This window comes from Mus caroli, unplaced genomic scaffold (assembly GCF_978045245.1).
Source record: "Mus caroli unplaced genomic scaffold, Mus_caroli_1 scaffold_9, whole genome shotgun sequence".
NCBI lineage: Eukaryota > Metazoa > Chordata > Mammalia > Rodentia > Muridae > Mus > Mus caroli.
The window spans coordinates 78,717,311-78,729,188 of NW_028227264.1; the positions used below are offsets into that span (position 1 = coordinate 78,717,311).

The 11,878-nt window shown below is 53.8% G+C and overlaps 1 protein-coding gene across 3 annotated transcripts in view; it reads left to right on the plus strand.

Annotated features, from left to right (window-relative positions):
• The window catches only part of Arid3a (AT-rich interaction domain 3A), a 28,623-nt gene extending 17,179 nt beyond the window's left edge, over positions 1 to 11,444 (plus strand). For all 3 annotated transcript variants that reach the window (XM_021174410.2, XM_085842980.1, XM_021174409.3), the window contains exons 4-9: positions 2,298 to 2,370; positions 4,836 to 5,019; positions 5,597 to 5,844; positions 6,869 to 7,168; positions 7,613 to 7,711; positions 8,112 to 11,444. In XM_021174410.2, the coding sequence (XP_021030069.1) occupies positions 2,298 to 2,370; positions 4,836 to 5,019; positions 5,597 to 5,844; positions 6,869 to 7,168; positions 7,613 to 7,711; positions 8,112 to 8,305 (1,098 nt within the window). In that variant the 3' untranslated portion in view covers positions 8,306 to 11,444. The remainder of the gene's footprint in view (positions 1 to 2,297; positions 2,371 to 4,835; positions 5,020 to 5,596; positions 5,845 to 6,868; positions 7,169 to 7,612; positions 7,712 to 8,111) is intronic.
• Positions 11,445 to 11,878: the final 434 nt, after the last annotated feature.

Below are 11,878 nucleotides of genomic sequence, written 5' to 3' on the forward strand. Positions count from 1 at the left end.
GTGTGCATCTAGTAAGTGCCTGCTGGATGTCTCTGTCCCAGCCCATGCTTCCACAACTTAAAGCCAGTTGGCAGCTGAGGTGAAGTGGTTGGGGGGGGGCAGGACCACAGCATGGGAATGAACGCTGACCGCAAAGGCCTGAGAAGCCGTGCATATTTAATAAACGTTTATTAGACACATGCTGTGTGCTCTGTCCGGTTCCAGACAAGAAAAACAGGTCAAAACCTGTCACGGTGCCGGGCTTACAACTAGAAGGGGAATCTGGACACTGTCCCCAGAGCCAGGTCTCCAGGGTGGGACACGACGTCCTCCTAGAGGGCAGCCAGAAGGAGGGCCAGGTCCCCATAAAGCCAGGGCTTTTACAACCTGTCTTTGTTGCTGACCCGACCCTCCCCCAACAGGCAGCTAGGGGATCCCTGTGGGTCCTCATTTATGGCTTTGAATTGATGTCCTGTCCCTATAGGCATATGACCAGGCTGGTGCTTTGGCATCTCTTACTGAGGAGACATTGATGGTGCCTTCCAGGTGAGGCAGCTGCTCACTGTGGCTGAGTCTCAGTTTCCCCTCCCCAAAGGACAGAACTGTGTTTGGGGTGGTGGCTGCTGTTTTGAGACAGGGTCTCATGTAGCCCGGGCTAGGCTAGCCTCCACCTCTTGAGTCCTGGAATGACAGGGGCTCCTCACTCAGATGCCTGGTTTATGAGGTGCTGGGAGTGGAACCCACAGCCTAGGAGCCGGGAGCTCCGCCCACGGAGCCACACCCTCAGGCAGCCGCCCTCCTGTCTTCTGCTTTGCTTTTTCCTTCTTTTCTTTGATTCGTTTTTCAAGACAGGGTCTCTCTGTGAACTCGCTCTGTAGACCAGTCTGGCCTCAAGCCCCCAAATCTGCCTGCCTCTGGCTCCCAGCGTGCTGGGATTAAAGGCCTGCGCCACCACAACTTGGCTTACTTTTAAATGGAGATAGGGACACTAAGGAAGAAAGCTCTAGTGCTGGCTTGTAGAGGGGCCAAGCCCATGAGGGTGAACCCTGAAGAGGTGCCAGGACCAGGAAAGAGTCCTAGGGTTCTGGCCATTGCTGTTGGGCTGAGGGCCTCAAGCCCTCCCATGGTGGGTTCCTTCCTGCCTCTCCAGTGTCAGAGGCTCTAGCAAAACAATCCCTTGGTCACAAGAACCCCCATCCTCTGTCTGCCCATCTGTGCCACACTGCACGCACCCAGGTGGCCTGGGAAATCAAGTTGCAGTATGAGGCATTTATTAGGCACTTGCTGTATACCAGACACACGCACCCGTGGGTCCACGCTCTCTCGTGCTGTGTGCTCCTCACAAGAGAAGGCAGAACCCCCTTGGGCCGATGTGGAGGCCCCCAGCTGGCCCTGGGTGCTTGTGTGTGGCACCCAGCGGGCCCTGCAAAGGCCCCACACCCTTCAGGCAGTCTGGCGAGGGAGAGCAGGCCTCCCTGGACTTAGGAATGCGGGCCGGCCAGTCTGGCGCTGGCTGGCCCAGGGTGGGGTGCAGACAGAGCTGGGCAGCTGGGCAGCTAGCTGACAGCTGGGCCACCCAGGGCAGAGGCCTGGGCTCCCAACGCCCTTCTAGGAGGGCAGTCTATCCCATCCACGGTCTCCGTCAAACAGACAGAGAAAATGGCTGTGTGTTGGGGGGGCGGGTACGTGCATGGTGCATGGTGCCTATTGGAAGGATGGTCTGGCCCCAGCTGCCTGCACAGAGGCTTCCACCAAGCTTTTGGAGACCAAATGATGGCTTCTGCAGACCCAGGTGTAATTGGTGGTTTCTAGGCCCCCCACCGTCCAGCCAGCTGCATTCCCGGAGGTTAATTTGAAGCCTGGTATTCAGCGGAGCATTCTAATTATCTCCGCCCCACTTCCCTCTGCTCTGCTCAGCCAGTGAGTCCCAGTGCCCACAGGCACCGGGGACATGGTCCTGTGACGGCCGCCCTGCATCACCCCCACCATCAACCACCACAGCCTGGGTGGGCAGAAGGTCACTCAGTCACTCCACACAGGAGACAAGAGGAAGGGGCGCCCCACCCCCTGGGAGCCATGAGTTAGCAAACAGTAGATGACTTAATGGGCGTGTGGGTTAATGCCCAGAGCTCCCAACCCTGGGAGAGGTAGGAAGGACCCTTCCTGGGGGCATTGGTTAGTGACCCCTAGATGTAGTGGAGGGGTCCCCACATTGTCTGCAGCTTGGGGTGTGTGCGGTTGGCTGAGCTCCTGTTACTGTCCCCTTGAGGTGGGGACATGTCTTTCCCACCCGCTGACCCATCCTCCTTTGCCCACAGCTCTATGAACTGGACGCGGACCCCAAGAGGAAAGAGTTCCTGGATGACCTTTTCAGCTTCATGCAGAAGCGGGGTGAGCACCTCCCTGGGCAGAAGGGGGGAGCAAGTTAGTCTCCCATGAGTGAGTGCTTCCCAAACTCTGTGACTGTCCCCAGCTCCACCTCTAGGGCCTCAGGTGGACCAGGGACAAACCCCCCTACCTCGGCCCAAACTCACTCTCCCTGGAGGGTAGGACAGGCTGGGTCTGGGTCATTACAATCCCTGTTTTAGGGGAGGAAACTGAGGCCCAAGGAGGGTCTGGGCCTCAGCCATGCAGCAGGAAGGGGCGGAGGGGGCCTGAGGCCAGCCCGGGGCCATCGCTGGGGCCCTGCTTCTGTAAACACAGGCTTCCAGGCCTGCCCACCGGAAGGCAAAGAAGAAGGGGTACTGTGGCCTCCTGATCCTGTGGCCCAGCCCAGTGGCCTCTCAGTTAACCCTTCCATGTCGGGGTGTGGTCTGAAGATCCCTGTGGGTGTGAGGAAACCCCCGAGCTATCCACAGGGCCCAGCCTTTCTGGGTCCAGCCCTGCTGACCTTCATGTGGCCGGAGAGATCTCCCCTCCCCGCCTTATCGCACATCCCCACCTGCCCCAGCCCTGCACCCAGCGGGAGGCCTCCAGCTGCCTCTCTGCCACAGAGCTGACCATCCCAGTCACCACCCCACCATAATGGGGTCAGCAAAGCCAGGGACCTCAATGCTTTAATGTAGCCACTGACCACAAAGGGCCGTGAAAACCCAAATCTAACCCTGCCTCCCTCACCCAGTCAAACCAACCAACTCCTCTCTATCCCTCAGAGCCCCATCACACGGCCGGCCGCCTTGGAGACTTTGTTCTGAGGTCTTTGGTAATTAGGAGCTGGGATTCAAACCACCATTCCTCACCCTGTCAGCACAGCCTACTGCCCACGGGCTCCCCCTTGGGAGAGAAAATGACCTCGCCCCCTTGTATCAGAAAGCAGAGACCTTGAGACAGATTTCTCTCAGAATTCGCTGGAGATGGGAAGTGGGGGGAGGTGTTCTGCCTGTGCCCCTCCACTGTCCCCCACCCTTCCTCATCCCGGCCCCAGCCCTCTATCGGGTCCTGACTATATAAACTTTCTCCCCCAGCAGCAGAGGCTGGCCTGCCCACCTCCTGGTCTCCCTCTAGGGCTGAGCTGCGATTGAGTGGGGTGGGTTAGAGACCCACCTCCCAGTGGCCACCCTGGGCTCTCCCTGACTCACACTAGGAGGTTCTGCTACTTGTGAGAGGCAGGAGGTGGCTAAGATAGGGAAGGGTCTCCCAGCGCTGCCTCGCTGGGGTGGTGGAGTCTGGCCGCAGGTAAGGCAGGCCCCGGAGCATCCAGTTCAGTACAGAAGGCTGTTGATCTCCAGTTGTCAGTGTTCTTTTTTTTTTTTTTTTTTTTTTTTTTTTTTTTTTTTTTTTTTTGGTTTTTTGAGACAGGGTTTCTCTGTATAGCCCTGGCTGTCCTGGAACTCACTTTGTAGACCAGGCTGGCCTCGAACTCAGAAATCCGCCTGTCTCTGCCTCCCGAGTGCTGGGATTAAAGGTGTGCGCAACCATGCCCGGCTTGTCAGTGTTCTTTATTGAGCACCTGCTGTATGCGTGGCTGGACTGTGAGGGCCCTTCCTAAGCAGGCAGGCAGGGAAGACCTCCTGGACCTACAATTTCACAGACAAGAGTTAGAGTCCAAGAAAGGCTGGGCTCTGAGTAGACCTGGGGCATAAAATGCGAAACCTCTTAGAGTCTAGATGGACACAAAGGTGTAAGGGTCCTGTCTGCAGCAGGCTTGGGAAATGGAGGTGAAGTTTTGAGAGATGAAGAGGCCAGGGAGTCACCAGGTACAGAATGGATGCTCCTGCTTTTTATTTATTTATTTATTTTTCTGAGACAGGGTTTCTCTGTGTAGCTCTGACTGTCCTGGAACTCACTCTGTAGACCAGGCTGGCCTCGAATCCAGAAATCCGCCTGCCTTTGCCTCCCGAATGCTGGGATTAAAGGTGTGTGCCACCACGCCCAAACTGAAAATCCTCTTAGCAGAGCCTTCCCCGCCCCCCACGGAAGCCTGCCACACTCTGGGGATGGCTGAGGAGGGACAGAGGTTGAGGCAGGAAGGGCTCTGGGGATGTTCTGTGGTTGTTTGGCAACGACTGTGGTTGGAAACCTGGAGTGGGAATATCCAGGTCCCCAGAGTCTCCTGTGTGTCCCCGGGATGGCTACTGGCCTCTCTCTCCTAACCCCCTCCCAGGCCCAATGAGCAGGGGCTTCTCTTGGGGTAACTGAAGCGAGCAGGGGTGTTGCCCGAGGATGCTGCTGCTCTAGAAAGGGTTGGGGAGCACATGCGTGTGGCCGCACAGGGTGGGGTGACACATGGAGCCCTGCAGAGTCCCAGATAAGTGACCCAGGATGGCTATAGTGCCAGCATCCCCACACACACCTGATTCTGGCTGGCTTCAGCTATGCCTGCCCTCAACAGCCCCACCCCACCCCATGTCCCACAGGCACTCCAGTGAACCGGATCCCCATCATGGCAAAGCAGGTCCTCGACCTGTTCATGTTGTACGTGCTGGTGACCGAGAAGGGCGGCCTGGTAGAGGTTATCAACAAGAAGCTGTGGAGGGAGATCACCAAGGGGCTCAACCTGCCTACCTCCATCACCAGTGCTGCCTTCACACTTCGGACACAGTGAGTGCCAGGGCTGCACCACCTCATCCTGGGATAGCCTACCACCTCCTCCCTCAGATAGCCCACTGCTTACCACCTCCTCCTCAGATAGCAAACCACCTCCTCCTGAGATAGCCCACTACCTCCTTCCTCAGATAGCACAACACCTCCTGAGATAGCACACTACCTCCTTCCTCAGATAGCACAATACCTCCTGAGATAGCCCACTACCTCCTTCCTCAGATAGCACAATACCTCCTGAGATAGCCCACTACCTCCTTCCTCAGATAGCACAACACCTCCTGAGATAGCCCACTACCTCCTTCCTCAGATAGCACAACACCTCCTGAGATAGCCCACTACCTCCTTCCTCAGATAGCACAACACCTCCTGAGATAGCCCACTACCTCCTTCCTCAGATAGCACAACACCTCCTGAGGTAGCACACCACCTCCTTCTAAGATAGCACGCCACCTCCTCCTCCTCCTGAGATAGCCCACCTCATTCTCAGATAACCCACCACCTCTTCCTCCCTGAGCTTGGGGCGGGATGACACTCCCTTAGTTGTCTCAGTGCCATCTTGTCTCCCTGTCCACAGGTACATGAAGTATCTTTACCCCTATGAGTGTGAGAGGCGAGGCCTGAGCAGCCCCAACGAGCTCCAGGCCGCCATAGACAGCAATCGCAGGGAGGGCAGGCGCCAGAGCTTCGGCGGCTCGCTCTTTGCCTACTCACCCAGTGGAGCCCACAGCATGCTGCCCTCACCCAAGCTACCAGTGACTCCCCTGGGCCTCGCTGCCAGCACCAATGGCAGTTCCATCACCCCAGCGCCCAAGATCAAGAAAGGTGACTCATGTGAGGGGAGGGGGTGATCCTTTTATTTCTCTGGGTAACCGTGATAAACCCTCGTTAGTATGAAAGAGTTCTCTATTCCTGTCCATTCCCGAGGCATCCAAGAGCAGGCAATTCCTGCTCTCCCATCCCCTGTCTACAGCAGAAAGACGTCAGCAAGCAGGCAGTCTTCATTCCCCAGTCCTTTGCTAAGGCAGACATGCCTCATGTGTGACCCATTAGCTTCTGCTTGCAGAGTATATTTTAATTGAGTTCTGGTTTTCACGTCTACACCAGGACAGATATTACTAACTGAGCATCGTACCCCTTTCTAAACCCAGCACTGCTAATCAGTCATAGCGTCGGTCTCTGGTGCATGGCAGATATTACTAACTTGTCACTTCTGTGTCCTTCTAAGCTGTGGAGACCTTTGACACATACCAGACCCTCCAGACATGTCACGACACTCTGACCCTTGAACCACCCTGAGTCTAATGCTGAGCCACTCATTAATCCTTTCTGAGCTTGGCTTATGAATCAGGTGGGAAGGTGTCTGAGCTTTGTGAGGTTGTTGGGAAGTATCCTATCCTGTGTATGAAGCCCCCAGCAAGCATAAAGCCCAGCTCCACATGTTCTCAATAAGAATGTTCCCACTTGGGTAAGACACTCTTGTCTACAGAGGCTCTGAATTCTTCCAAACACATACTTAATGCCGAGGCGGGGTAGCTCAGTGGGTAGAGTACTTGCCTAGTGTGCCCTGGGTACTATGCCAACACCATATAAGTGAAATAAAGTGATGCACATCGGTTTATCTGTCATCCAGGCACTTGGAAGACGTTATCAGTAGTTCAGAGTCATCCTTAGCTACAAAAGTGAGTTTGAAGCCAGCCTGGGCTACATAAGACTCTCAAAAAAACAAAACAAAACAAAACACCTAAGCAAAATCCACCAGGGAGTGTCTGTTTCTATTCACTCTGTTGGTAGTAAAGCCAGCTCTCCCCCAGGTCCCTCCTGACCACCTGCTCTTCTGTCTGTCTAGAGGAAGACTCCTCGGCCATCCCCATCACAGTCCCAGGCCGCCTACCTGTGTCTTTGGCAGGCCACCCTGTTGTCGCAGCCCAGGCTGCAGCGGTGCAAGCTGCGGCAGCCCAGGCAGCCGTTGCGGCCCAGGCGGCCGCCCTGGAGCAACTCCGGGAGAAGCTGGAATCCACAGAGCCTCCAGAAAAGAAGATGGCCCTAGTGGCCGATGAGCAACAGCGACTCATGCAGCGAGCTGTGCAGCAGAGCTTCCTGGCCATGACAGCCCAGCTGCCCATGAACATCCGCATCAACAGCCAAGGTACGAGAGCTCAGAGCCCTCCTTTCCCTGTGAGTGCAGGCACATCAGTCAGACAAGGGCAAAGCAGGAAGACAGGCGTCGAGGGCTCGTGCTGTGCTGGGAGAAACCCAGTCTGTCCATTTGGGAGTCGACAGGCTCCAAGGAGATGGTAACATTGATCAGAATTTGTGTCACATGGCCCTTGGTGCCGGGGGGGGGGGGGGGGGGTTTGCACATGGTGGTCTATACCTGCTGTCCCCGCTGTAGGTTGAAGAAGGAAGAGAGTGAGTAAATCCAGGGCTAACTTGAGCTACATAAAAATGCCTGTTCATAAAAACAAGTAACGAATAAATGAAGTAACCCCTCCAAAAACTTGGAAAAGGCCTTCTAGAGGAGGTAGACAGGAAGCAAGCCACTCCCCCAGGTGGACCTCTGACGGGCATGGTGGATCTCTTGCTCCTATAGCCTCTGAGAGCCGCCAGGACTCAGCTGTGAGTCTCACCAGTGCCAACGGCAGCAACAGTATTAGCATGTCCGTGGAGATGAATGGTATTGTATACACAGGTAAGGCCCAGGGGTCCCTCCCACCTCCGCCCACTCGCCTGCCCTGGGAGAAGGCATCACTCTCAGCTGTATGTCGGAGCTGGGGGAAGGGGCCGTGCAGAGGTCAGAGGACCACTTGTGGGAGTCCATTTTCTTCTTTTACCCTGAGTCCTAGTGATGCAACTCAGGGCTCCCAGGTTGACAGCAAGCAGCTTTGCCCACTGAGCTGTCCGGCCAGTTCACTTATTTGGCTCCATTGGCAGGCAGGGTCTTGCCAGTGCACTCTGGCTAGTCTTGCACTGGCATCACACTAGTGATCCTTCTGCCTCAGCCCCCCCCCCCCCGAATTGCTAGGATCACAGACTTGTGCCCTTGAGAAGCCCAGCCCTGTGACACGACCCTCCCTTTGTCTTTGTCCCAGGTGTGTTGTTCGCTCAGCCACCTCCTACAGCACCTTCCGTCCCCGGCAAAGGGGGCGTCAGCAGCATCGGTACCAACACCACCACGGGCAGCCGGACAGGAGCCAGTGGCAGCACTGGCAGCAGCAGCCAGGTGGGGCTGGCGGGGGTGTCTACATCCACCGTGTCTTCTACCTCAAACAACTCCTTGCCTTAAAGGAAACCAAGTTGCATGGCTGCCCACTCGCCACAGGGACCACACGGCCACACAGGGGAACCTGGGACGTCAGAAGAATCCCAGTGGGCCGGTAGATTCCCAAGGAGCCACACTGACGCCAAAAAAGAGAGAGAGAGAGAAAGAGAGAGAGAAAGAAAGAATATATATATATATATACATATATAGAAAGATAGATAGATGGAGAAACAGATTTAATAAATCAGGGCAAAGCAAAGAACACTTGAATCTCTCAGGTTTCGGAGACTCCAAGAAACGGATTTGATGAGAGCCACCAAGGCAACCTCGAAGCCGAAGGAGGTCCCCTTTCCAGAGGCTTCCACGGGGTTTTGCTTGAGTAGCCCATTCAAGCACGTCTGTTTACCTCATGAATCCCGGCACTGCGTGTTCACAATTTTTTGTTTTGTTTTTGTTTTTTCTTTTTTTTTTTTTTTTTTTTTTTGTTCCTTGGTCTTTAGCCATAGTTCCTTTTGGAAAAACCAACCTTGGAAGCTATGAATTTTTCTTTTCTTTTTAAAACAAGATCTCCGCTTTCAGAACGCAATTTTAAAAAAGGGTTTGGGGTTTCTGATTTTGTAAATATTCTATTTTATTCTTGAGGGCAGGGATTGGATTTTAGGAAGAATCTATCTGTATATCTATATATTTGTGTTCATTCAGGGAAACAGACTTTTTTTAAAAAAAGAGAAAAGCAAAATACCAGCCATGGTCGGTCCCCACCCTTGTCACCCCAGAGCCCTTGCGTGTCCTACAGTGCCCCTGGCTCAGCTAGGAGATGCTGGCTTTCAGCAGTTTCCACAATTCTGTCAGGCTGGCCCTGCCCACTGGCTCCATCATTCAGGAACCTGGATTGCGTACCCAGGACACAGAATGTTCTAGAAACGGGTAGGGGAGCCATGGAGTGCAGTGGCCTCCTGTGCCTCAGGGATGATGGTGCTGGGTCCTCTTTGCCTGGATAGGTTGCTTTCAAGAGACAGATGCAACAACGGGCCTAGCTCAGGGCAAGGATTAGACTTGAGTCACAGCCGCCTGTGTTCCATCTCTCTTCCTGTCTTTGTCACTCCCCTTGCTGGGACAACACCTGAATGTGACAGTAGTCAACCAGGAAGGGTCCTGCTGTCTCTCCCATAGTCCAGCCAAACTGGGCATGGTGGCACACCCTGTCATCCCAGCTCTTAGGAGGATGAGGCAGGGGGATTGAGAGAGAGTTCAAGGTCATCCTTGGCTACATATAGAGGCTGAGGCCAGCCTGAGCTACTTGAAACCCTATCTCAAAGAAGCAAAGTAAGACCAGGCTGGGCAGTGGCACATACCTTTAATCCCAGCACTCTGTGAGTAGACCAGCCTGGTCTTACAGTTAATTCCAAGCTGCCCAGGGCTACACAGTGAAATCCTGTCAAACAACAACAACAACAAAACCAAAAAACTTTGATTCCTTTTGGCTGGAGCTGCATACATACTCTCTGCTGGACGGAGGAACCTGTCCTGGACTCACACTGGTCTCCATTCCCAAGTGGGCAGTGCTGGGTTCTCCTGGAAGAGGAGTGGTGCATATGCAAACCTGGGAGCTGGAACCTGCTTTTTCCTCAGCCCCAGGAGCCATGAACCCCCGAGTGTATGCTATGGGGATCGGACCCTCTTTCGTCCTCTGTCTCAGGTTGTCAACACACCCCTTCCATCCTTCCAGGAGGGGGGGTGCTGCCTATTTGGAGGGGAGGGAGATCTCAACTTTTCCTTCTGGAAGCTTCTGCCTGCCCCGTTTTGGGGCCACTGTCTTAGCCGCACAATCATTCCTGGTCACGGGTGTTGAAGGGGTCCTTGTCCCTTCTGACAACCCTGTCCAAAGTCCACCTCCATGGGTAACTGGCTCAGGGATATAGCAGCCAGCCTCCTGTGTCCCTAGTGGGGTCTATCTGAGGGGGTCACCTTGGTGGGCACATGCAAGGCAAATTTCTTTCTACCTCAGGTCTTTTGATGCCAAAAAGAAAAAGAAATGCGCCCAGGTCACCCACTTGTCTGGTCACCTTCTCAATGCCCATGGTGGGAACTTGGTGTCCACTTGTATCTCAGGCTCCGTGAGTGACCAGAAGTGCCAGATCCTAACTCAGGGGACCTTGCCCCCCATGGCTCTGTGACTGTAGTGGGGTGCCCCCTGCTGGGCATACTCAGCAGCCCTCCTTGGTCCTGTCTGTGCCTCAGTTGCCCCATTAGGCCTTGACATGGGGTTCAGTTGGCACCCATGCAGACTGGAGTGGGGTCAGAGCTGGGGTCGTCACTGTCCACCTGGTACCTCAGGGCTTGGCATGGGGCAGGTGAGACACCCAAACTCAGGGCAAAGGGTGGAGGGGCAGGCACAGGCTGCTTCTAGAACCTTCCTTGGTCACCCTTACGCAGGCCACCAGGCCATGTGTCTGTCTGTCTGTCCAGCTGCAGTGGGTGGGTAGGGATGGGGTTTGGGGACAGCTGGGTTAATGATTTCTGAGGGTTATGCATCTGTACAGTCTAGTTTTTTTTTTCTTTCATTTTAATCATTTTTACACACTTTGGGTTTTTTTTTCCCACCTCCACATAATTTTGGCTTTTGTGGATTTTATTTTTCCTTCTGGGTAAATGTGAGCTGGGCTGTTTTGTTAGGAACAGGGGAATTTTTGTTTCTTGGGGGTGGGAAGGGCTTGTCCGACAGCCTGGGGGTTGCACACAAACTCAGGTAAAAGTGAAAAAATAAATAAGTGGATTTAAAAAAAATTTAATTAAAAAAAAAAAGAAAAAAAAAAAGAAAGAAAAAACTGTTTTCTACCTCTGGTCAGGCCCCTGTGGTCAGTTCCCGCCCAGGCTGTGGCCTGCGGCCCACAATGGTCACAGCTGTGCGGAATATTCAGGAAAATTCAGCTATTAACAGGAAAACTCAGACAACAATGGGGGAAGGTGTGATTTTTGAAATTACAAAAAAAAAAAAAACACTGAAAGTTTACATTTTATGACCTTATTGTGGATTGTATTTAAACCTCAGAAATATTTAACGGGATTGTAACCCTGTAAGTCAGTGATATTAAAGAGTTGAGACGCTTCTGTGAAAGAGGAGTGGCTTTTTTGATTTTGTTTTGTTTGTGTGTGGAGGGGACCCCACAGGACATACTAGGAATGGATGTCTGGGGACAGGAGTAGTTGGCGAGACTTAGGAAGCACCTGGTTTGTGTGGAGGAGGCCCTGCCTGCTACTTGCTTTCTCCTTTCACTTCATGTCTGTATGGGTGCTGGGTGCAAGGTTGCCCCGTGGACGGTGGGTGGGTGCTGTGTGCAAGGTTTTCCCCTTCCACCCCGTCGGTCTCAGGGACTGAACTCAGATCATGGAGAGGGTGGGGTTCCTGTCTAGCTACTGTTTCCTTTCATGCTTAAAAGAAAAACAGAACAAAAACCAAACAAACAACTTTACTATCTGAGAATTTCATACAGTCTATGCTGACGATATTCTCTTGGGACGGGGTCTCATTACAAAACCTTGGCTGGCCCAAAACTCAAAGCACAGAGATGGGCAATGCCTCTGCCTCCCAGGAAC